Source organism: Vipera ursinii, assembly GCF_947247035.1.
Source record: "Vipera ursinii genome assembly, chromosome: 1".
Lineage (NCBI taxonomy): Eukaryota > Metazoa > Chordata > Lepidosauria > Squamata > Viperidae > Vipera > Vipera ursinii.
Window position 1 is genome coordinate 120267191 of NC_139512.1, and position 26607 is coordinate 120293797.

The 26607-nt window shown below is 42.5% G+C and overlaps 1 protein-coding gene across 2 annotated transcripts in view; it reads left to right on the top strand.

Moving 5' to 3' along the window:
• The window catches only part of ABCB6 (ATP binding cassette subfamily B member 6 (LAN blood group)), a 44346-nt gene that overhangs the window by 1436 nt on the left and 16303 nt on the right, over positions 1 to 26607 (top strand). For both annotated transcript variants that reach the window (XM_083348149.1, XM_083348148.1), the window contains exons 2-10: positions 1206 to 1737; positions 5054 to 5191; positions 11521 to 11710; positions 19582 to 19674; positions 20232 to 20424; positions 20592 to 20713; positions 23332 to 23441; positions 23747 to 23812; positions 24987 to 25112. In XM_083348149.1, coding sequence (XP_083204275.1) covers positions 1222 to 1737; positions 5054 to 5191; positions 11521 to 11710; positions 19582 to 19674; positions 20232 to 20424; positions 20592 to 20713; positions 23332 to 23441; positions 23747 to 23812; positions 24987 to 25112 — 1554 coding nt within the window. In that variant the 5' untranslated portion in view covers positions 1206 to 1221. The remainder of the gene's footprint in view (positions 1 to 1205; positions 1738 to 5053; positions 5192 to 11520; positions 11711 to 19581; positions 19675 to 20231; positions 20425 to 20591; positions 20714 to 23331; positions 23442 to 23746; positions 23813 to 24986; positions 25113 to 26607) is intronic.

A 26607-nucleotide genomic window follows, 5' to 3' on the forward strand; every position in this document is an offset into this window, starting at 1 on the left:
TCAAGGAAAAGTCAAAAGAGATGCAAAGAATTCTGGGACAGCACAATATAGATCATAAATATAAAGGTAAGGTAAAGGTTCCCCCGCACATGCGTGCTAGTTGTTTCCGACTATAGGGGCCGGTGCTCATCTCCGTTTCAAAGCCGAAGAGCCAGCGCTTGTTTGAGGACGTCTTCGTGGTCATGTGGCCGGCATGACTAGACACCAAAGGCGCACGGAACGCTGTTACCTTCCCACCATAGTGGTCCCTATTTTTCTTCTTGCATTTTTACGTGCTTTCGAACTGCTAGGTTGGCAGAAGCTGGGACGAGTAACAGGCGCTCACTCTGTTACGCGGCACTCGGGATTCGACCCGCCAAACTGCCAACCTGATCGACAAGCTCAGCGTCCTGAGCCACCACGTCCCTTATAAATATAACACCGCACCCAAATAAGTTTATTAAGGATATTGCTTTCCTCTTCAATACCAGAAGCACTTTCTGCAGTTCCTAGAAGTCCTGTCCACCAGGTACTCGCCAAATATCTTGAGACCAAATCTCTCAAAAATAGAGGTAATCACTGTAGCTTGGCCTCTAGTCCAGGTTGGGGATCAAACACATAACATTATATGTGATCAAGTCTGTGTCAACTCTTAGCAACAGCATGAATAGAGCTCCATGATGATCTGTCCCTAGCCAGGCCCTTCAAGTCTTTCAACAGGCACTCATAGCTGCTGGAACTGAATCCATCCACTTTGCTGCTGCCTTAGAGCCTTTTCTAAAGAACTAGGTCTTCTCACAAAGTGTCTGAAGTAGGATAGTTTGAGCGAGGTCAGTACATATAGAATACCTAAACTTGATGATGATACAAAAAATAACATCTAAAACAAATGTAAATAGCCAGAGTTGCTATGCCTTGCTATGCTCATGATGTGATTTTGGGATGACTGGTCTGCTGCCTTATTTTTGTTGGCAGTTGCTGAGGGAATTTTTTTAAAAAAATATAGTTTATTATGTTTTTAGTTCTATAATTGTAAACTACCTGGACCCTTGGGAGATGGGTGGTATATAAATTATGTGTAATGAATAAATGAAATAAATATTCACATCTGCATTGCTGTCACAAGTCGAAGAGAACTTGTCATATCAATGGGGTTAAAGTTCTATGTAACGAGTCCAAATTTGTTTCCTAATTTCTTCTTGTTTCTTTTATTGGTGTCTCCACAGTTTCTCACCCGGCAGGATGGTGATGTTACACAGCTATTGTGAGGGAAATGAGTCCCTGGCACAAGTGTGGACTCAAGAGGGATTGTCCCCCTGCTTCTACTTCACACTGGTCCCTGCAGTGCTACTCAGTGTCTGTCTTCTTTTGGGTGCTCTACAGTATACCTGTTATGCTCATTTCAGCCGCACCATGGAACCAAAGTACATCCCTCGGTCCCGCCTGTACTATACCCAGATTCTGGTCTCTCTACTACTCACCCTGATGCCCTTCTGCACTTTCCTGTGGCAAGTGGTGGGCACCCAAGAACTTTATGGATATATGATACTGAATGTTTGCTTGTCTACCATTAGCTGGGCTACCTCAATTGGGCTGCTGCACCTGGAACGCAACAGGGTGATGGTGCAGGATCGAATCAGAGGCCATGGAGCAATCCTTCTACTCTACTGGGCTCTAGCTTTTTCTGCTGAGAATTTGGCCTTCATCTCATGGAACAGCCCACTCTGGTGGTGGGAATTAAAAAACACTAACCAAAAGGTAAGATGGGTCAATGATGAGGTCATGGGGATGGGATGGTATAGAACAGGGATGTCAAACTCGCAACGTCATGTGACATGTCACGACGTATCGCGACTTTTTTTCCATTGCCGGCAATGGGGTGGGCGAGGTTTCGGCATGACGCATCCGGTGGGCCGGCAGTTTAACACCCCTGGTATAGGAAGATGATATCTGTGTCTTCTGCAGCATGATTTACAGCAGATTCTAGTGCCAAAGAGTGTTGTTGGAAAACCTGTTTTCTACTATTAATTTATAACTCAGCTTTATGTATTTCAGGCCTTTTCAGTAAATCATGGCTCAAGTTGTGACTCAATATATGAACCAGCCCATCTGAATCATAATTTATGTTAGTATGCAGAAAATTAATTTCATGTGCAGCTCTAAGTTATAAAAATCAACTATATTTAACAACAACAGCAACCTATTTTGAAAATATAATGGAGGGCTTTTTTAATCAATAATGTGTTGCTTTCTTGAGCCTCATTTGATTCTTTCTAGATCCTGCCATATTTATAATAAGCAAGGCTTTGTAACTTTGAAGTTCAAATGAAGGCAGACAAGTTAGAAATGATTTGGTACAGAAACATGTTGACTTGAGACATGTTGATATTATGTCCCATAGGCTGCCTTAGATATATGGAGGTATTGTCAGTAATACAAATGTTAACTTTGGTGTGGAGTACATTTTAATTGTATTACAATTAATATGGGAGGGAAATAAGGTGTATGTTTTTCATCTAGTGGAGACTTTTGACTTGGCAGGCAATTGAAGACATCCTATATCAGAGCAGATGTTTTCATTTTTTAAGTTTGAGAATTATAAGAAATTATTTATAACCTGAAATTATATAGAAAATAAAGAAGGAGATGAGGTAGCATTGAATGAATTGGACTAGCATTGAATGAATCTGCCAGAAGTTGCCCATGGTGCAAGCCATTGCATTGCTTATTTCTTTTTATCTCTCATGTTCCACATGGCAGCATGTTTTTGCTGAATCATTGTTGTTTAATCATCATTGCGTAACAGTTTCACATGAGGGTAAGAGGGCAAACCACTTTCTCTTTAAATGTTGATAATAGGGGAAGAGACCTTATGCATAATCCCTTACCAAGCAGGTCTAGCCACAAGCTAAATTCCCATTCCTTTTTTTCTGGCAAGAATATACAAGAGAAGAAGACTTGCTTCCTTCTCTCCACTCCTGTAGGAATACCATGAGACGAAAGGGCATCTCTCTGAAGATCAGTTTGCCTGACCCTAAAACTTGAAAAACAAGACAGAATGTAATTTCATCTGTAGTGCAGATGATTTATTGGTTTATTAATGAGTTGCCCATCGCTTCCTTCCCATGTTTGTGACTCTTGCTCTTTATTGCACATCACAATAACTGGTACTACGTTTATACTATTGGGTTCACAATGTGGCTCTCTATACTTTATAGCAGGGATGTCAAACTCCCAACATCACGTGACGTGTCACGATGTATCATGACTTTTTTGGCCAGTGCCAGCAATGGGGTGGGTGCAGTTTCACTATGATGCATCAGGCCCACCGGCCGGCAGTTTGACATCCCTGCTTTATAGCATTTCTGTTATCAGAGATAATGGGAAGTTGATGTTCAAAAATGTCTGGATGGTCACATGATCTTCTAATTTGCATTTGTTACTAAGCTATCTATTTGAATTACAGTAATACTGCAGGTTAACCTCAGGTTTGTTTCTCTGAGTAGGCAGCTATGCCTCTCCACGCTGCCAATTCGTACAACCACCTTAAAAGTTGGAACTTGGGCCTAACTATTTCTGATGGGTCCCCACATATATTTGCAAGTAGTCCTTCACTTACATCAGTTCATTTAGTGACCACTTGAAGTTACAACAGCACTGAAAAAGTAATTTATGATCCTTTTTCACACTCATGACTGTTGCAGCATCCCCACGGTCACGTGATTTACATTCTGATGCTTGAAAACTGGTTCATATTTATGACAGATGCACTGTCCCGGGGCCACAATTGAGTCCAAAATTTATATTGCTGAATGAGAAATTTGTTAAGTGAGTTTTGCCCCTACTTACAACTTTTCTTGCCTCATTTGTTAAGTGAATTTGTTAACAACTGCATTGATTCACTTCACAAATGGGGCAAGAAAAGTTGTAAATAGGGGCTAAACTCATTTAACAAATTTCTCACTTAGCAATATAAATTTTGGGCTCAATTGCGATCCTAAGTCGAGGACTACCTGTATAAGGTGTGGCAGAGCAGAATACCAGCTGTTGGTTTCTTATCCCCTTGCATACTGTATGAAGGTAGAGTACAATGACCATATTTTCTTGGGAAAAAATAGAAAACAAACCTGAAAGGGGGAAAACCTGAAAGAAATTCATAAGGATAAAAAAAACTGTTTATGTTTATACCTTTGCTTTACAAAGGAAAATTCAAGTGACACCGAGGGAATAGATAATTAAGTAAATTTTACTATTTTACTATTGTTTGTTTTTCACTACGGTTCATTCTGTATGCCTATCTTATTCTGTACACCGCCCTGAGTCCCTCGGGAGAAGGGCGGTTTATAAAAACAAATAAATAAATAAATAAATAAATAAATCTAAAGGACAAAGCGAGGTGTGAGCGCTATAGGTTAAGAATGCCCCAGCTACAAGTGGCAGCCAAGGAGAAGTAGCAGTAGTAGTATTTGGCTTGCGCAGATTGTCACTGGAGAGCAAACTGCCAGTGAGAGGGTCCCTGTCACAGCCTACATTTTAAATGCTAGCCTCTCCTGGCCCTGATCCCTTCTCTTGCCTTGCCAGCTCAGTCACATGACTGAGCTTTCCTAGGGCTTCTGTGCTACAATTGCAGGCCTCGGACAGGAAAAGGCGTCAAGGGGCAACAGGAAGTACTTTCCCACAGGTAGTGAAATCGAGTGCCGGGGGGGGGGCGGGGGGGGGTGGGTCAGGATTACCACTAAATGCTCCCTAAAGCTACTGGGAAGGACTGCTTCTGAGATTTGCTACAAAAAATGTGGGGACTTTTTGTAATTGATGCAGTTCTCTCTATTCTTGGCTGTAGTAGTAATAAACTAGTGCTTTCGGTGCTTTGACCATTGTTTTGGTGGACCAGCCTTTGGCTGAGCGCTTTAGAGTTTTATGTTTGGCCAGTGAAATGCCAGCTTCTCCTCCATTTGACTGTGGAATTGGGGTTTGGAGAAGAAGCACTGCCTGGTTTGTAGCCATGGGAGGGGTGGGGCAGGAAGAAGGGAAGCTCTTGCTGAAGAGTGCCACTGACTCAAATCCACTCTCCCAGGTCCAATTCAGCCTGTGGTTCCTGCGTTATATCAGCACCTTCATCCTCTTCATTTTGGGGATCAAGGCCCCAGGGCTGCCCCGGAAACCCTACATGCTTTTAATTAATGAAGATGAGCGTGATGTGGAAACCAGTCAGGTGAGTTTCTTTTCCTCTATCCGAGATAAATCTTGCTGTGGGTTTGTTTGCTAGGGCTTTGCTTTAGATTTGAAGAGAAGTGCTTCAGAGCTTGTGGGGCCCAAATGTAGTTCCCTTCAGCAACTCCTTAAAGTAGTTGTGATCAATGTAACAACAACAACAACAACAACAACATAATAATAATAATAATAATAATAATAATAATAATATAATAATAATAATAATAATAATAATAATAATAATAATAATAATAATAAATAATAAATAATAATAATAATGCTGAAGGGACCTTGGAGGTCTTCTAGTCCAACCTCCTGCTCAGGCAGGAAACCCTATACCATTTCAGACAAATGGTTGTCCAATCTCTTCTTAAAAACTGCCAGTGTTGGAGCATTCACAACTTCTGGAAGTAGGTTGTTCCACTGATTAATTGTTCTAATTACCAGGAAATTTCTCCTTAGCTCTAGGTTGCTTCTCTCTTTGATTAGTTTCCACCCATTGTTTCTTGTCTTGCCTTCAGGTGCTTTGGAGAATAGCTTGACTCCCTCTCCTTTGTGGCAACCCCTAGATATTGGAACACTGCTACCATGTCATCCCTAGCTCTTCTCTTCATTAAACTAGACCAGGGGTAGGCAACCTTGGCTCTTTTATGACTCATGGACTTCAACTCCCAGAATTCCTGAGCCAGCCAAGCTGAAGTTGAAGTCCATGAGTCATAAAAGAGCCGAGGTTGCCTACCCCTGAACTAGACATATCCAATTCCAGCAACCTTTCCTTATATGTTTTAGCCTCCACTTCTCTTATCATTTTTGTTGCTCTTCTCTGTACTCTTTCTAGAGCAGGGGTCTTCATACTTGGCCCTTTTATGACTTGTGGATTTCAGCTTCCAGAATTCCTCATCCAGCGTGCCTGGCCAAGGAATTCTGGGAGTTGAAGTCCACAAGTCATAAAAGGGCCAAGTTTGAAGACCCCTGTTCTAGAGTCTCAACATCTTTTTTACATCGTGGTGACCAAAACTGGATGCAGTATTCCAAGTGTGGCTTTACCAAGACATTATAAAAGTGGCATTAACACTTCACATGATCTTGATTCTATCCCTCTGTTAATGCAGCCTAGCACTGTGTTGTGCTTAACACCTTTACTGTTAATGTTCCTCTTTTATTCCGCCTACCATCTGGCAGCAATAGGTTGTGACAGGAAGGTACCATTCTGAAGATGGCAATAAACTTGTCATTGAAAATCTTGCCAGTTCCCAAAATTCTGTTCACTACATTGATGGGTTTTATTAGAGTTTAGTTCAGTGCATCTGGAGGATTCCTATTCCTGGTTGCCAGGTTGCTGATCTCAATTGGAGATAGAATTGGGATTAGAAACTTCATTTTGTTATAGAATAAGAGCTTTTACTGGAAATCGAATGCTGACAACCTAGTAACTGAGCTGTTGCTTGGTATGCCAAAGGCCCCCAAATCAGTCCATGGCCCCTTCAGCTAAAACTGATTCAAGCAATGAGGACTTCTGACTGAAGCTCTGAAAAGCAAAAGGAAGCTTGAAGAAACTGGATTCTTCAGCTTTATCCCATTGTAGAAAGCTCAGGGGCTTTAAATTGGGGTTTGTTACAATAAAAATCAATTTATCGCTTACTGCGAGCATACCATACCAGGCACTAGAGCAGCTCTTGCTGAATTTCTCAGAATCATTCAGTTTTACAGGAGCCTCTATTATTGTGCTGTGTCATAGATGCACAGATTTTAAAGAGAAAGAATAATAAAGGAAAAGTGTAAAGTTGTTATGACATGGACATACTATGAGGCTAATCCAATGGCTTTGAGTCAGACTGGTACCTACCATCATCTACCAGCAGCTCTTTGTACATGCTATTCAGAAATTAGCCTGGCTTAATCAGAAAAGGCTGGGAATAATGCTTGCAGATGCCCAAGACTTTTTGTAGGAAGTATGAGTGCTAAGTTTGTAATGCATATGTCTACCTTAAAAATGGCTATTTTTCTACAGAATTTGAAGTAGTGGGATATGTAAGTTTCATATCAATAAATGCACCCTTGAAAGAAGTCAAATCAGGGTTTGGTCTCCATCCCTTGAGGTGCTCAGATATTTTGAAAATATTTACTCCAACTCAGTTTACTTCCTGGAGCCCATCTTCAGGCTAGAGAGAAGTTCCCTGAGATTGGGGGCTCTGGCATGACTCCAAAAGCTCAGAAGACAAAAGTCCCGGCGACCTACTCAGATTGGTTCCTGCAACATGATATTAACATGATAAAACATGCTTTAAAAATAGATACATGTCTAATTTAGTCCTGTCATAATATTTGTAGAGGACATTGAAAGGTATTATGGGATTCCCTCTGAAAAGAAGAGTAAATATAATGTTGTTGTTGTTGTTGTTATTATTTGGATAAGAACTTTTAGACTTAGAAAAAACCTTATTATAATATAGACCAGTGCTTAGAGATTGTGAAACTTGAAATCCAGCAGCAGTTAACATTTGTTCTCCATTTTGTGGAGAAGAAGTTTAATTTTGCTTCTTTTCATAGTGGTATTTAAAACAGAATGCCACAAGCATTCCCAGTTCTTATATATTTTTAATATATAACTATTTATTTCTGTTTAAGGATAAAAAATATAAAATAGAAGATGTGAATATCTTCCGCAGAGTATTATGTGGGTATTTTCTTGATTTGTACTTGGCTTGCACTTACATTTTAGTGCGGTCAACTTTTTTATATATCAAGGAACCTGAGTTATGACATCAATATAATTTATACAAATCAAATATGCAAATATTCTTATGCATAGTTTTATATGTAAAAATAATGTTCATTTTTTAAAAATAAAAATTGTATTGTTTTCCCATAATACCAGCTATCTGCTCAACCACCAACAGTTGTTCCCTGTCATTGTTTCTATGAAACATGCATGTAGTATAGTGGTACCTCGGTACTCACAATTAATTGGTTCCAGGAGGCACAATGAGTACCAAGAATGATAAATATCAAACAAATTTTTCCCATAAAGAATAATGTACTGAATCATAAGGCAGTCGACACCGACAAGTTCTAGCTTGTGTGCTGAATACCAAACAAACAATTAGTACTGGGACCAAATTTTTGTGGCAGAATACATTGAGCACTAAAGTAGATGAGTTTAAAAGCAGTCGAATATCAAGATACCACTGTATTACTGTATTGCTGCTTTATAGTTTATATAGAGCAAGAATAATCATTATGTCCTCATTTAGCTTTCCAGGGCACCTAATTAATTACAAGGTAGCATATTTTATATAGTTTTGTATAAAAATATCCTAATTAGTTCTGGTGGACCCCCACTTAAGTATGAGCCAGCAGTGTGCTGCAGCTGCCAGAAAAGCCAACACAGTCTTAGGCTACATCAACAGAGGAATAGCATGAAGGTCACAGGAAGTATAGAACTGCTCTATATTGCACTAGTGAAGCTACACTTGGAACACTGCATCCAGTTCTGGTCACCACGATACAGAAAAGATGCTGAGGCTGTAGGAAGAGTCCAGAGAAGAGCAACAAAGATGATAAGGGGTTTAGAGGCTGAATTACATGATGAATGGCTAAGGGAACTAGGTAGGTTTAGCATAACAAAGAGAAGATTTTGGGGGAGACCCGAGAGCTGTCTTCAAATATTTGAAGAGCTGTTACAGGGAAGAGGGTTGATTTATTCTCCTTAGAACCTGAGGGTAGGACAAGAAAAGCAATGGGTGGAAGCTCATCAGAGGGAAACTCAACCTGGAGAAAATGGAGGAATTCCCTGGTAGTGGGAACAATTAATCAGTGGAACACCTTGCCTCCCAGAGTTGTAGGCGCTGCATCGTTTTGAGGTTTTCAAGAAAATATTGGGACAACCATTTGTCTAGTATGATATAAGGTCTCCTGCCTTGGACAGTGGGTTGGACTAGAACAGCGGTAGGCAACCTTGGCTCTTTTATGACTCGGGGACTTCAACTCCCAGAATTCCTGAGCTGAGCCATGCTGGCTCAGGAATTCTGGGAGTTGAAGTCCACGAGTCATAAAAGAGCCAAGGTTGCCTACCCCTGGACTAGGAGATTTCCAAGGTCCCTTTCAGCTCTATGATTCTGTGATTCCTAATGTCTAAAAGTACACTTTACAAACTTCAGTGAGATAGGTATACTGTATTTGTTGCAAAATTTGAAGGTAAATGTGTTGTGTCATGATGAATCTAGCAACTTTTGAAATATTTCAAGGTTTTTAATGGCTTAAAAAATCTATTACTCATAACTAGTCTTTATATATTTAAAAAATATAATAGGTGATATGTGGGTATTTAATAATAATAATATAATAATAATAATAATAATTAATAATAATAATAATAATAATAATAATAATAATAATAATAATAAGAAGAAGAAGAAGAAGAAGAAGAAGAAGAAGAAGAAGAAGAAGAAGAAGAAGAAGAAGAAGAAGAAGAAGAAGAAGTTGGAAGGGACCTTGGAGGTCATCTAGTCCAACCCCCTGCTCAGGCAGGAAACCTTATACCATTTCAGGCAAATGGCTGTCCAGTCTGCCATCAAATATCTATACATGTGGATGTGTGTATATATGAATATACATCTAGTATACTGGCTATCAGATATTCCCATGTTTCATTTGAAGAATAACTTGAGAAAGAGAAATTATTAGAGTCCCAGTACAGTGGAAACACAGAAAGCTGCTACACTAAAGTAGATCTAGTTCAGATACTGTAGACTAACAGTCAACAATTCACCAGGATTTCAGACCAGAGCCTGTCCTAACTCTTCTGGAGATACTAGATTTAGCTTGGGACCTTCTGCATAAAAGTGACCATTTCTACTGAGTTACAACCTTTCCCAGGATTAAGAAGGATTCTACACTATCCTGTCAGATCTGGAAATAGCCACAGTCCAAAGCTATGTTTGGATATGACATCAAAGGAGGAGCAGTCAGTCTGTGGCCACAGGGAAGCATGTGGAAAAGCTGTAGTGTAAGCCCTGTAATAATAGGGTTAACATAGTTTTAAAATAACTCTATTAAAAGAAAAATCATTTCCAGAAACAATCAGAAAGCTAATCCCACTTATTTGCATTATATACCTCCCCACTGCAGCCCTTGGACTGACATAAATTGCTTTGCATCTCCTGGCCTGCAAACAGTTTACTTCTCCACTACACTATGCTACACCCAGCGAAGAAGTTTTCATGAACTTTAAGCTCACATGCCCCTCTACCAACTGGGAATAGACATTGTTTTTAGAGACTCCTGGTTTATTGTATCTTTTGCAGTAGCAAATTGTTAAATGTTAAGCTAAGGTTAGTTTCAGATAAGTTACTTTCAAAGCTTCATTTTAAGTTGAACTATTCAAACTAGGAATTATTGCAACCACAGTTCTGTGCCTGGGCCAGAATTGTTGTTTCTGGTCTCCTTGGCTGCTTAGGAGGAAAAAAACAAAAAAAAGGAGCCTCTGAACCCATGACTCGCTGTAACTCATTTCCTATATATGTTAATTTATTAGTTAGCTGGATTCATGAACGTGGCTCTGGCTAAAACCTTTGCCCTCTGGACTCTTTCTAATTATGTTTTTCTAGGTTGCTTTTCCCCCTGAAATGAGACATCTGAAAAGTCATTGGATTCTTTGACCATTCCTAATTTCTTCTTTCCCTAGTACAGTGATGGCGAACCTGGTGGCTACGCCCTCTGCCCATGCTCCGCAGCATCATCTGCGGGCGATGGGGCACGAGAGCGGAGTCTTGTCCCTGCTGCCCGGCTGCCATGTCCTTGGCTGCGCTGCTCCGCATGGGCCATGCCCGAGGGCAACTCTCCACTGAGGGGGCTGCTCATGAGGAAGGGGCTGCAGGAGGAGGCGGGGCTGGGGATACAGTGCGTGTGCCCACAGAGAGGGCTCTCACGCGTGCCATAGGTTCGCCACCACTGCCCTAGTATCATGTAAGTTGGGGTCACAGTTCCCAGAATTCTGTTCAAAATGACCAAGACTGCAGCCTAGGACTTTGAAAGTGCAGCCTCAACATTCTGGAGAATATACCAGGATGGGAAATGCTGTTTTATATGCTTTTTTAATGAGCAAAATCTACATTTTCCTTATTTGTTTATTTATTTAAATTTATATGCCGCCCATCTTACTATCTAAATTGACTCTGGGCAGCTTACCCTTTCAAGTCCCTTTCTTTTCTTACCTGTCAGTTCTTGTCTCTGCCTTATTGAACAGGTGCCAACTCTCTCAAATATTTCCAGCAAACCTGCCCCAAATCTCTTCCTTCCCATTTACTTATTTCTCTTCTCTTATTTTAGCCCCTGCTTCCAGATGCCAGGCAGAACACCTCCACATGGAAGGATATGGGCCAAAAGATACTCCTCCTTATACAGTACACGTGGCCAAAGAAGAACTACCCACTACAGGGCATGGTGATATTCTGTCTAATGCTTATGGGGATGGAGCGTGCCATCAATGTCTTTGTGCCCATCTACTACAAGCATATCGGTAAGAAGAGTGGATGACTTGCAGGCGGGCATGGTGCTGCCTCTAGGGCAGGGCTGCTCAAACTTTTGGTAAGCAGGAATTGCAGTTAGTGATGTGTGGGAATGTTTAATGCAGTCTTTCTCAATCAAAGCAATTTTAAGCATTGGCTAGGGAATCCTGGTGCACACATCTTAAGGTTGCTGAGATTGAGAAACACTGGTTTAAGGGATATGGTGAGTGGGCTGCTTGTGCAAAACAACAGGAGCTGTGATGCATATGGGCAAATTGGGAAAACATTTTTTGGCAAGAATACATAGAATTTTTTCCCCATCATTTATACTTATGCTAAGCCTATTTTCAGTTTACCCTTCTGATCTGTCTCCCGTGTCAAAATAATAAGAAACTCAAACTCAATAATATAATCAGGAAAGGATCAAAGAGGGACAGGGGAGTGGTTCAGATTGTTCACCCCGGCATTGTGCCATAGAATTTGTCTGGGAGAGTTTTGTAAGTACAGGTAATCCCTGAGTGATGAATGCTCCCTTAGCGAACGTTCGAAGGCATGCAATAAGGGCCCCCTATAGTTCATGAAAAAGTCCCAAAGTTATGAATGTTGTCACATCATGGCAGCTGTTCACCCTTATGAATGACCACCGAGGCACTGCAACATTCAGTGGCTACTCTTTACCCCCCCACCCCCGCCCTGGGTCTCCCTAGGCCACAGGTCTGCAACCTGCGGCTCCGGAGCCGCATGCGGCTCTTTCAGCCGTCTCCTGCGGCTCCCAGTCCTCTGCTATGTGTACTTCAAAAAAAAAGTGAGACTGAAAAAGTTCAACCAATCAATTCAAATATGCAGGGTAGGTGCATATCTCGCCTTGGCTCCACTCTTCAGTCAAACTCTGTTCTGCGCATGCGCGCATGTACGTGCATGCGCACACATTTTTTGCGGCTCCCAGTTTTTCCTTTTGTGAGGGAACCGGTTCCGAGCGGCTCTTTCACTGTTTCAGGTTGCTAACCCCCTGCCCTAGGGCACTAGGCCTTGTGCAGATCTAGAGAGTCTTTGCTTCTTGGCTGTTTTGCTGCTTCAAGCCTTCCGTGCGTTTGCAGAGAAGGGTGACCTAAAGTACCGCAAGATCATGCGAGATCATACTACTGATCTCATGTTATCTCACTGGATTTTAGACCTCTGTTCTCTGCAAAAAGAGGCCTGGATGAGATCTGTGGCAAAAAGCTTTGCAAATGGAGGTAAGGGATGAAACATCGAAGCCTTTCCTCCGTTTGCAAAAAGCCCCTGCCGCTGAGAAGGGACCTCCGGAGACCCGCTGCCACCATTCCCAACCTCTGTTCTGGGTGTGGTAGGCCCGCAGGAGCCGCTCAGAATGGAGGTTGGGAGCAGCAGGTCTCCAGAGTCCGTTCTGAGCGGGGGAGTTCTCCTGCGGGCCTCCCCTACCCAAAATGGAGTCCGAAAGCTTCTGAGGGCCATGATCTCATTCTCAGGCACCTGCCCGCTTTTACAGAGAACAGGTGCCTGACTTCCCACGAGATCAGGGCATCCGGAAGCTTCCAGGCTCTGCGTCAAAAGTGCACACCAACAGGAGGTTTGAAGCAACGTGATTTCATTGTCCCCAACCTCCCTTCGGCATCCAAACAGTTTTCCATGCCAAGCCTGGAAGCCTTTAGAAGAGACTCACTGAGGCTGCCCGCCACTCCAGAAGTGGCCGGCAGTCGGGTGAGTCAGAGAAGCCAAGCAAGGCGTGCTCGTCCTGCTCTGCCTCTGCTCTCGCAGGGAACAGACAAACAGGCTGGAGAGGAGATCGATCTTCACCCAGCACGGCAGGATGGAGGGGGGGAAGCAATTGAAGGGGCCCCAGGGGAGGGAGAATGAGGTATTTCAGTGGGTCGGGGGAGGCCTTGGGTGGTCTGAAATAGGTGGCCTGTTCCATAACTAGGCCCCCCCATGGCCTTCCCCACCCTGAGATACCTCATGTTCATTTAACGAGCCGCACATTCTCCCACATATTAAATTAGTGGATTCCTGGGCAATAGCAGGGAGTGATCTCGTTCGAGGTACAAGATTCACTCCTATGAATTCTCAAGTTACGAATAGAATGGGCAGGCTCCATTACATTCATAACTCGAGGACTACCTAATACAGCAGGGAGGATAACAAGTTTTAAGAAATGTCCTCTATTTTAGTTAGTGCTCCATATTAGCCAGCAGAGGGTGCTCTTACCCAACTGCTTACAGAACGCAGAATATTTTCATGGAAAGTGTCAAGTACAACCAACCCAGCTCAATTTGTTGGTATTGGCTGTTTCTGATCATTACAAATGCTTGCCTCAGTGAGCCCTAGCCATCTGGAAGCTCTCCAGGTTGTGAGTCCTTAACAAGCACTTGTTTTAAGCACCAATTGCAAAATAATGTTTGATGAGACTTAACTAACTTCACTCCCCAGAGTGACTGCCAGCAAAATGCTTGACACATATACATGGCAGGAAAGGACTTTATATGTGTCAAGATATGTTCCTCTTGTCCCTTAGAGGCACTTCCCTGCATCTGCAAAAGGTGATGCAATGGATTGGGATAACAAAGCGCTTGGCTGTACTACTTGGAATTGCATACCACACATATTCTAAAACATTTCTTACCATTTCTACCAGCAAATGTACTGTTTATACCGTAGTTCTGCACCTCTCTTTTTCATCAATCTCTTCTGTCTTTGTTCTTCATTAAGACTCACAACTTCCATGAAGCTCTTTCTTGCTAAAAAATGCGGCTTCACCTTGCACTTCCCCAACCACTCTTGTCTTATCCCCACTTTCTCTAACCACTTCCCTGCTCTTCTTCCATCTCCAATGTCTCCATCTCATGTACCTTTTGATCTCTAGGTGGAAAAATTGCTTCTTTATCTGTAAAATTACAGCACATAATTTGGGTAGTGATGGGATCAGGATTTTATAGGATTGGGGATCCAGCTAGTATTTTTGACTGGGAAGATGCAAATTCAGTAGCTTCTTAAATTCTCCCAAATACCTCTCCCCATTCTCTCATCAGATCTTCAATCCTGAGCCCCATTGTGACTTCCTATCCTGCATGCTTCTATCTAGACTAACTCTCTGTTGAATTTCTGAGAGGAGTGCTAGCTCTTTGTTAGCAGAAACTGTTGGTGTTTGCCAGTTTCCCATGCCCTGGTGGGCATGGTGAGTGCCAATTCGGGGCAGCTATTGAGTGGTATTTGAATAGAGGGGATGGACTCTAGACCTGCCTTTCAGCCCTGACTTTTAGACTTTACAAAAGAATCCCTGTAGGCGGGAGGCATGGAACTGCAAATGGCATACAAAATGGCTGGATGAGAAGGAATCCGGGAGCAGGACGGCTCTGTCCTACATGTTAAGTAGTTTCAAGGCAGGAACATTGTCTTCCTCGGGCCCACCTGGAAGAGGCTTTGTTTGCTCTGCAGGTTTTAACCAGATCCTCTGTCCATTCCGAGTCTGAATGCAGCTGTCTGGTACAGTAGCCTTTGACTTATGACCACAATTGAGCCTAGGATTTTTGTTGTGAAGCAGGACGGTTGTTAAGAGAATTTTGCCCCATTTTAGACCTTTCTTGCCAGAGATGTCAAGGGAATCATTGCAGCTGTTAAGTTAGTAACCTGGTCGCTAAATGAGTCTGGCTTCCCCATTGACTTTTCCTCTCAGAAGGTCACAAAAGGTGATCACATGACTCTGGGACACTGCAGCCGTCATAAATACAAGTCCCTTGCCAAGCATCTGAATTTTTATCACATCCCCATGGGGATGCCGCATCGGTTGTAAGTATGAAAAACGGTCGTATGTTGCTTTTTTGCACTGCCTCTGTAACTTCAAACGGTCACTAAGTGTTGTACGTTGAGGACAGCCTGTATGCTAGAACTCATTCTTATCCAGCCGTGGACTTAGGAACGTGGTTATCCCTTTCTGTGTCAAGCCAGCAATCCATCCTGCCTTTGCCAGCCGAAAATGACGGGCATGCTTTAGTTACGAAGTTATCGGACTGCCCACGGCTGTGCCACCAGTACACTTGTTTGATCGCTCATACACGCGTGCAAATAGAAAGGGTGGAAAGGGAAACGGTGCTCTTCAGCAGGTCACTTCAGCCTCACCGCATTTTCTGAACAGTCTTACGGCTGCTTATGGTGCTCTACCTGAAGCTGCAGTAGGGTTGGAGAGAGCAATATCCCCTAAAACACATTGCCAGTGACATTGTTATCCATCATGGATGTCACAGTTCTGATGTGGTGTACAACACACCAGTATCCAGCAGAGTGTTGGGGGTTACAGCGATCCTCAAAGTTCCCTATAGACCAGGGGTAGGCAACCTCGGCTCTTTTATGACTCATGGACTTCAACTCCCAGAATTCCTGAGCCAGCATGGGGGAACTATGGCGCCTTCATGACTTGGGAACTTCAACTCCCAGGATTCCTGAGCCAGGCACACTGAGGGGAAAGGGAGAGGTTTCCAAGCTGAGCCGTGCTGGCTCAGGAATTCTGGGAGTTGAAGTCCATGAGTCATAAAAGAGCCGAGGTTGCCTACCCCTGCTATAGACCTTCCCATCCAAGCAGGTGGGATGTGACTTCCAGATATCTACTGCAGCAAAAGAGCAGCCTATTCAACGGGTAGGTGAATATGAGCTGGGTAATTATGGGCCACGCATAGAGTGACCAAGGACTATGGGTAGCCCATTCACAGTTTCTGGTAGAAATTGTGCTTCCAAACTCTCAAGGCTAGCAGCCACCAGCATCCTCCACATATATACCTAATTCCCTTGTTTCTTTTGACTCACTTGTACCTTGCACTACTATTATGGGGGTGGGGGGGGTGGGGATTCAGCTGCCTGTCAGTTTTCAGGAACAGAATTAAGGATCTCAGTTCTCAAAAGTTTACAAGCCAGAGGAATGAGTTTGGTAAATGTTTTCTTCATAATTACAGTAGGACACATAGTATTATTATTATTATTTTTCTTCATTTTTAGACTCAACATACACCACATGGATTTCTGGTGCTATATAATAAAAAAAACCCCAAAGAAATAGTAACCCCAGTAGAACAAATATATTTGTAATACATTTAAATCATGATTCATTCAATGATTCAAAATTAAATTATATACCAATGACAGACTTAATTAATGATCCTTCTGAATATCTCCGTTGTATACCTAAAGCTCCAGAGTGATGTCATCAACTTTTGGATTTCTGGTGAGAGGTTCTTCCTAGAGTTACCACTGTTTAGTAAATTGATTAAATTCTGGGCATTTGTAAATGCTTAATTCAACATTTAAATTTTCTTTCCTTGTAAGTCTCCTGTCAGTCTGTTCAATTGTTTCCCCTGCTTTGTTATTTAATGACTATTTTTAATGTAATGTGTTGTGCACTATATCCCTGGATTTATGTATGTTGAGAGAGACATGTGTCATGAGGAAGTCAGAGCACTACCAGCTTCCCATTCAGCACCTTGGTGGGAAAACAAAGGAGGATTGCATGTTGTGTGGGACAGTTAAAGCCTCTGCCTGGATGGTGGGTCTGTCAAACTCTTCTCTCTATCGGAAGCATTTCTAAGGTTGAAATCTGGCAGGTACTTTTGTGTCATATCATGAGATGGACAGAAGAGGGAGAGTCACAGAGAGTTGAAATGTGACATTTACTCAGGAAGATCTGGCTTGAAACGTATTGCCTCACTTTTTTTTAATTCCAAGACTCACTGTTACCCAGCCTTGGTTCTTCATGCTAAAAAAAAAGTGGGAGGGGAAAACATTTTTAAACATTAGTTTTTTTAAAAAATATCAGTGACACCTATTCCTTCAAGGACACTTGCCCCCCCCTCTCCCCCACCATCCCTTCCTGTGTATGCCATTTTCTCCGTGTAAAATAGTATACTTCATGCCTTTGTGTGGCAACACGATGGTTTTAACATCACCTACCATGTGCAAAATAAAATTAAATTGAAGGGAGGGGGGAAGAAGTCTCTTCCTGATCCCCTCTTCCCACCAAGTAGAAGGATTGGAAGGCAAAAAAAAAAGGGGGCACTGCCAAATGGGGTCACCCACCCTGCCAGTTAGGATTACCCAGCAAAGTGCCGCTGGCGGCAAACAAACAAGGGGCCTTTGTGTCTCCCAGCAGCCTAGCAGGGGTTTGGGAGTGGGAGTTTTGTTGCTGTGCGGTTCCTTGAAAGGGGGAACAAAGGCAGCCAGGAGATTCCACTGGAGGCCGTCCGGCTGGACGGGCTCAAGGAGACATTCAGAAAACCCGTACCCGTGACTGCTGAGGGAAAATCCACACGGGGAGAGCAGGATCTGACCCAGAATATGACACTTTAGTTCTGGGCTGCCTGTTCAGGTGTGGAAAACGAATCCAAGAGGAGGGGAAAGCATTCCCTACTCCCAGGGGATCTCAAGGCAGCGAACCTAAAGTCTTGCTCTCAAAGGTTCCTCAGCAGTCAGACAGAGATTCAAAGGTTTAAAACGGGCAATGTTTTGACAGGGGCACCAAAAGAGAAAAGAGGATGCTGCTGGTTATATTTCATTCAAGAAAAGCTTTAAAATTGGGCACTACCACAGAGAAGGCCCCTCCCACTGTTTTCTTTTTGTCAGAACATAATATATTTATTTCGGTCCCAAAACTGGAAGAAAGGCCTCTTTGAAGATCTTTACACATGGATAAGAGGAGGGGGGGAGGGAAATAGGCTGCTTTGAATTCAAAGCAATTTGGGAATAGGATGCTGGGATGAAGGTGAAGAGCTCCCAGTAGGAGGCCACTTGATACTCATCAAGCTGTTTCCTGCCTATTAACCATCCATGACTGATGATGAATGTCTCTCCCCACCTCAAGTGGCTTCTCTTAGATCCTAGCTTGACAGAAAACCTCCTGAGCTGCCCGGATTGTAGTTACCTTTTCTCTCCACAAGAGAGATTTATCCTATCAGAAGAGATTCATTAGTAGGGCTATTATTTTTTCCTGGTTCTCAGAAGCACTGCTGGGTAAATCTCTGCCTGATTTTAACCAGCTTCCTCTTGATCTAGTGAGGCGGGCTTACACTAGCACTGCTCAGGCCAGCATGCCATGAGCTGGATGGCAAAGCAACTCAGTTTTGAGACTGGCCCCCACTGTGTGATTTTGCCTAGCTTGAGATCAGAGTTTGCTGGAGGATAGGCTAGAAGGAGCAGAGCAAAATATCCAGGCTTTGGACACTTGCAGATGTAGCACAGAATTCCTTCCTTCTGCCCCCTGCTCTCACCTCCCCTCCCTCCCACCCATGGCAGTGCTGGGAGGGGGGGTGTCCAAGCAGTGTTGGTGGGGAATCTCACACTGAAAGCAGGGCAGAAGTCCTGAGCCACAATCTACTAGCAACCCAGCACCCTGTTGAACTATTACTCCCAGTTTTTCTAAATGTGACTTTATTTATTTTATTTATTTATTTTAATTCCATTTATATCCCGCCCTTCTCCGAAGACTCAGGGCGGCTTACAAGCTTAGCAGTAGCCTTCATTCTATGTATATGCCTGCTTATTAGGGCTTTCACACACACCACAGCGGCATTATTACAAAGTCAGCTTAATTGCCCCCAACAATCTGGGTCCTCATTTTACCTACCTTGGAAGGATGGAAGGCTGAGTCAACCTGGTGGGATGCGAACCTGCACTAATTGCAGGCAGCTGGTGTTACTTAAGGAGGCATTAGCCCACTGCTCCACCAAGGCTCTTTTATGCGTGCAAAAGAAAGCAATTAGGAGCAATCAGCAATTGATCTATGAATAATGGGCAAAGGGTATATAATTGGGGTTGGCAGTGGACAGGCAAATAAGTCAGGTTAAAGGATTGTGGCTTTCAGATTAACTGTTGTCCTCCTACCCTCCAGTGGATGGCCTGACAGAGAGAGTGACTTGGCACATAGTGCTTCAGACAATTTGCATCTACGCATTCCTCAAGTTCCTTCAAGGAGGAGGAGCTGGTAAGTTACTGTGTGTGAAAGTTATAAGATACCTATGATGGGCTAAGTTGCTATGGGATGCCTGTCTTCCATCTTAACATCCGTATGAGATTTCATTGATAACCTTTGTGCCCTTCAAGAAACATACCAGCTCAGCTTTACAGCCTAACCTAAATTTTTGAAATGGAAGTGGTTGAAGCTGAGGCAAATAGCTTTGGAACAAAAACATTTCTTCTGCTTCTCTTTCGTATGTAATATATGGCAGACTGCAGTCAGTAGCCTCCTGACCATATTTAAACATGAACAGTTGAAAGCTTTAAACACTTATGTGCTCAGCCCCTGTGTAGCTAAAACGAATTTGTGGGGAAATATAAATTGATCATGATGGCTGGAGAACTATGGCTGACGGAAGACTTGGACAAATGGGTTGGGGATTCTTAGCAATCGAAATCTACTATTTCTGACAGGCACCACATTAGGGAAGAATTCTTCTTGTTCAGAGTATTGGGAGTGCAGTCAGGTTTTCCTCTGAAACAAAAGCACATGCACTGAAAAAAACACACACGTGCTTGCTGTAGGAACAACTGGCTTCATTAGCAATGTGCGCACTTTTCTGTGGATCCGCGTGCAACAGTTCACCAGCCGCGAAGTCCAGGTAGAGCTCCTCCGGCATCTCCATAATCTGTCTCTTCGCTGGCACCTGGAGCGCAAGACAGGGGAGGTGTTACGCAGTGTTGACCGAGGCACTAGCAGCATCAACAACTTACTCAGGTATGTGGATATGTCTTGACTGGTGGGAATCCATCAGGGTTGAATGGTTGGCAGGGATTCCTGCAGTCAGCTCTTCTCCTTCTGACCCCAGTCGGGGGAGAGGAGCTTTGGAAGGGGCGTTTAATGTACACTGTGTGACCTTAGTTTCCCACCCTCTCATCCTACAGTTACATCATATTCAGCATCTTACCCACCGTGGCTGACATTGTAATTGCTATTGTGTATTTCGCCGTAACCTTCAGCGGCTGGTTCGGCCTCATCATCTTCCTCTGCATGAGCCTTTACCTCAGTGAGTGTTTTGATGCCAGGGGCAGCAGTGTGGGGGGGGGGCAAGAGAAAGGTTTCCGTTGTCTTCAGAATGAAGCCTATGGTACTGACCTAAGGGAATTGGGCATTATAATTGAATAAAAGCCTTCCCCCCACTTAATGCTTTTTTTTCCTGATTAATGAAATTATAACCCAGAATTTCCAGCCACGAAGGCCAACTGTCAGAATAGCTGGGTCCTCTGGAGTTACAGTGCCAAGATATTTGGAGGAGAGGCTATTTTAGAAAAAGAGCCGATGACTCAGTCCTGATCCAGTTCCCAACCTAGATAATTAAAAGGGATTTTAACACTTTGCTCCTGCTGGGACACTGATCCAAATTGCTCTTTGAATAGGCATTACATTGCTAAACAAGCAGGATCTCTTTTTAGCAAGGTAAATGACACCCAGGGTGAAATACTTTGACCTTCAGCTGCCCTGAGGAGGAATTATGTATCTCTTCTACTCCTCTCAGATCTCATCTACAAAGGAAGTGAAGCTATACAGGTAGTATGACAGACATACAGGCATCCTTTTTTTGCTGTGATCTGACATAAAGTATCTTATGCAAATCTCAGACAATAAGCTAACTTTGCATTGAGATAGATTCAAGCTCTGGCCTTTGGGAGACTAATTTAACACAGTAGGACTTAAAATAGGCATGACTAAATGGTCTTGTTGATTCTGATATGATTAAAATAGGGGTAAGTAATCCATGAGCAGCATGTGGCCCATAAAGCCCCAAAAGTCACCAAGTAAAATGCTGAAAAATGAAGGGAAAACCAAATGAAATATAAGCCATAAGGTTACTAAAGTTGCCACAAAACTTAATCTCCATGAAACGCTCTTACGTCCCTGAATAATGTCATAATGTTGTTGGCCTGCCTGCTATGGAGTTCACTATTTCTCTCCCCCAACCCCAAGGAATTTTCAAAACTTTGTCCTTCAGCCACCAATACTTTGCTCTCTTTTGGAGAAACATGAGAAATTTTCTCTTGGTCCAACCTTTAAATTAATTGTGTCTCTGCAAATTATATGTATAAAGCATATTTGGTAAGCTTGCATGAAATCCTCTTTCGCCAGTCAGAGTAGAAGGCCCCATTTAGCTACTCTCATTCCTAAATGGGAAATGGAAACAAAATGAGGAAAATGAACAAAATGGGGAGGAGAAAGGTTTTGTTCTTATCTTAAAATAAAACTGTCCCATTCAGAATGCTTGTTTAAAGTGCTTTAATGGATTTTCTTCATATGGGACAAAAGTCAAAAACCTTACGACTGTGCAAACATAGGAAACAATGAGAAATGTAAATGAAAGGTGCCCATGACTTTCTGTATTTCATCCAACAGCCACAAAAAAAGGTGCAGGAGTAGTTCATTGCTACTTGACCAGCAAATCTAAAAAAAACTTGGCTCAAATTAAATCCCCATTTCACACAATGGCATCCTTAGTGTGCCTTGCGCAAACAACATGAGTGCAGCAACAAGTAGTGGCTACAATGCATTGGCTTCTGAATAGATCATAAAAGTAGAACAACATCAAAAACAGACATTTGGCCGGCAATTTATGTCTGTTGCATATGCATGGAATACTTTTGCAATTGGCTATCTGCAACGCAAGTAACATAATTTTTGGAAATCTGCCCCAAAAGGAAAAAAGTCAGGGACAATATCATAACATTAACATTGACTTTCCCAGAGCAAATACGTTTTTAAAAATAAACAAGGAGCAATCATTTTCTTGTCTAAACTCTTGTTTTTAAGGAAAAAAGCAATCTTTTTCTTATCTTGTTACTTGCCCTCAGCCCCACCTTCTTTACTGAACTATCTCATACTATTGACTGCAGAAGTGGAACATTCCTGTTTTATTAATTAACATAGTCTAAGCCTCCATAGTTATAGGGTTTTCTTTATTTAAAAAAATGGATAGTTGAACACTCAGGCAAAGTTAGAGAAAATGTCTCATTTTCTCTTGAACTCAAGATAGAATTTGGTACAAAGGGATACCTATTTCAAGATCAGAACAATTTGCACATCCCTATATCAGAAATGTGGGGACGTGGTGGCTCAGTGGGTTAGGACGCTGAGCTTGTCGATCAGAAGGTCGGCAGTTTGGCGGGTCGAATCCCGAGTGCCGTGTAACAGTGAGCGCGTTACTCATCCCAGCTTCTGCCAACCTAGCAGTTTGAAAGCACGTAAAAATGCAAGTAGAAAAATAGGGACCACTACGGTGGGAAGGTAACAGTGCTCCGTGTGCCTTTGGCGTCTAGTCATGCCGGCCACATGACCACGGAGACGTCCTCAGACAAGCACTGGCTCTTCGGCTTTGAAATGGAGATGAGCACCGGCCCCTAGAGTCGGAAACGACTAGCACGCATGTGCGGGGGAACCTTTACCTTTATCTTTTTATATCGGAGATACCACTGCTTATTTGTTGTTCAGCTATCTTTATCAGGGTAAAAGAAATAATTAATAAATAATGCTTTTCTTTTTGCCACTTTTTGAATAGTCTTGGTTATGAGTTGAAATGGGAAGAATCAGAAGATATTTCTGATAAGCCTGTGTGAATTGGCTATAGTGATAGTTGGCCTGTCTTTTTCCATGTAGCATTGACTATAATACTGACTGAGTGGCGAACAAAGTACCGCCGTGATATGAATCTTCGTGACAATGATGCCAAGGCTCGAGCTGTTGACTCCCTTCTCAACTTTGAAACGGTACCTAGGGCCCCCACTGACCATAACTGATGGGTGGGAATAGGGAGTACAAGGAGTTAGCAGCAAACCATTCGGGCTGACTTTTTCCCCCTGCATTGCTTGAAATTGCTTCAGTTTCAGGTTTTTGCTTAGAGGAGGAAGAGCTTTCCACTTTGATCTAACGCTCATCACCACCACCACCACCCCACCCAGGTTCAGTGAATATATCTTGTTTGTCAAGAGTTAACTTAGAATGAAAGTTGGGTGACTTAAGAGTAGGGAACGTCATTTTTGTACTGACCAGTCCCTGGTTTGGTTTGTTGCAGGTGAAGTATTACAACGCAGAGGACTATGAGGCTAGACGCTTCAATGATGCCATTATGAAGTATCAGGTATAGAAGGATCTTTATGCAATGTTTGGATTTGTTTCTTTCATGTCTGTTATAAAACACTATTGGGGTTTTTTTGTTAGTCTGTTTCCCTTCAGTATTAGCAGAGACGGAGGGAGAGAGGTCTGTCTGTCTGTCTGTCTGTCTATCTATCTATCTATCTATCTATCTATCTATCTATCTATCTATCTATCTATCTATCTATCTATCTATCCATTATCTCCATACTCCTGTGTTTGTGTTCATACGTGCAGTAATTTGGAAGGGAAAAAATAATTCCATTTTCTTGGGGAAAGATGTGGAAAGTGTTGCACATAAGCATCTAGAAAAGGAATCAGTAAGAACATCATAACAAGGGAAATTAAGACACGGCAAACCGGAGAGGTTTCCTGGGATTTTGTAACACTGACATGTTTGTTAAAGATTATTCCCTCCATCTGCTAGTAAATAGTAGGTAGTCCTCGACTTAACGATCACAACTGAGTCCCAAATTTCAGTTCTTAAGTGAACGTTGCCTCATTTTATGACTTTCCTTGCCAGTTGTTAAATGAATCGCTGCAGTTAAGTTACTAAGTTGTTAAGCGAGTCTGGTTTCCCCATTGACCTTGTTTGTCAGAGGTCTCAAAAAGTGATCACATGACCGCAGGACATTGCAACCATCATAAATATGAACCATTTGCCACGCATCTGATCACATGACTACGGGGATGCTTCAATGGTTGTGTGAAAAACCGTCATAAGTCACTTTTTTCAGTGCCATTGTAACTTCGAACGATCACTAAACAAATAGTAGTAAGTTGAGGACTACCTTTAGCTGCTCAGATGCTGCCCAAACTGTGCAGACATAGTCAAGCAAAGCCATGGCAGGATTTTCTGTTGTGGAGAGTTTGGATAGACTCAAAAAGGCCCTTTATAAGTTTAATTAGTTCTGTCCTATAAATAGGAGAATCAGTATATCCAGAGGAGAGAAATATTCTAGAAAAGCATTAGTTGGCTGATCTAAATTGTTTGGTAGTAGGACAAAGAAAACATAACTTATCCATTCCTGGATGCCTCATTGGTCTGTTATGTAGAGGCTAGGGTACAAATTCTGTTGGAACAATTTCTGTGGATTGTAGAGTTTTTCAGGATTGCTTTGTACAGCTCTTGATATATTTTTTTCCTTTTCTTTTGGTAGGTTGCAGAATGGAAAGTGAATGCATCTCTGGGCCTGTTAAATCAGACACAGAATCTGGTGATTGGTGTGGGGCTGCTGGCTGGATCCCTCCTATGTGCTTCTTATGTGACAAAGAAAAAGCTCAATGTAAGTTCTCGCTGACTGCATGCTGTAGGTGGTTTGGGTTTCTCTCTGTATGGAGAATCTGAAACAAGAACCAGTCTACAACTCATCCTTACTGTTGAGGCCCCTCCAGATGAAGCATCAGGCTTTGTGAATGATTTGCCATGAGTTAAAAAGTTTTTTAGACCATTTCAACACACCTTTACAAAATTTAGTAATGTTTTAGAAATTTCTGTAGTGGAACACTGAGCTGTTCCACACATTTCTGCTTGCAAATGACATTTGCAAACTGGACATTCATGAAATTGCTCCTGGAAATACAGCAGCTCCAGGTTTCTCTGCATAATACTTACTAGAACTCTTGCAATGAGGTACAGAGTCCCATGAGAAGCAGGAAGATTCTAGTAATTAAATAGGTGGAAGAACTTGCCAGACAAAAATATGGAAGAAGTTGCTGAATGCAGTGGTGGGATTCAAATATGTGAACAACCGGTTCTCTGTGTGGATGCCGCTTCCAGAAGTCCATTCTGGGCCTGGGCAACAAAAAATTAGCTACCGGTTCTGCCAAACTGGTGCGAACCGGCTGAATCCCACCACTGGCTGAATGTCTTTAAATTTAGTTGTGAGACATGATGGCCGATGGACAAAAGCCTTTGTAGTATTCTATAAACTACTGTTTTCTGAATTTAAGACAGTGAGATCTGAAGGTAAGTCTCTGGTCATGCTGAGAAAAATGGGTAGCCCAGGGTGGAGAAGATTAAAACCAAACCAACTGGAGAATGGGACCTCTGAGAACAAAAGCTATTGTAAACAAGAGGCCAAGCTGGAAAAGATTTGTCACCAATTAAGAGATCTAAGCAGAAGAGTGGGTTGGGCCTCACCAAATGGGAGCTGGTTTCCACAAACATCAGAAGAAAGAGATCAGGATGTTTGGGGTTTGTACTCCAGATGTGAAAACAAACTCCCCACATGGAGTCCAATCTGAGGGACAGGAGGCACTTCTTAAAATCAGAGGAGGTAATGGCAAAGTGAAGCCATAAAAATGTAAGATGGCTAGCACTTTCACATCTAAAGGAAAAAGGTGTCAGGTATGAATTACAGGCAAACTGAACTTGATTAAAGGCTAATTAAAACAAAATTAAAAACCTGGGAATTACTGAACCAGGTTGCTGCAATTAATTTTTGCTGCAGGGAATGCTGCAGGTATAACAGTTTCACCATCAGCCTAGTCTGAAATGTCATTTGGGGTTCCAGGAAGGAATTATTTTACTTCTCCTCCCCACCCTCTGAAAAACATTAGTAAGTGGTACTTCTTGTAACCTGTGCTTCTTCTGGGATCTGATCTTTGACCATGCTGGGTTGGAGTTGCTTACAGCATCTGTCTTATTTACCTATTTACTTACATAGCCGCTCATCTCACTTACATGACTCTAAGTAGTGTACAAAGTTAAAAGGTCTTTACTTCCATGCATGAATAATTTTCAACCTGGTTTCCACTTGTGTTAGACCAGTGATGGCG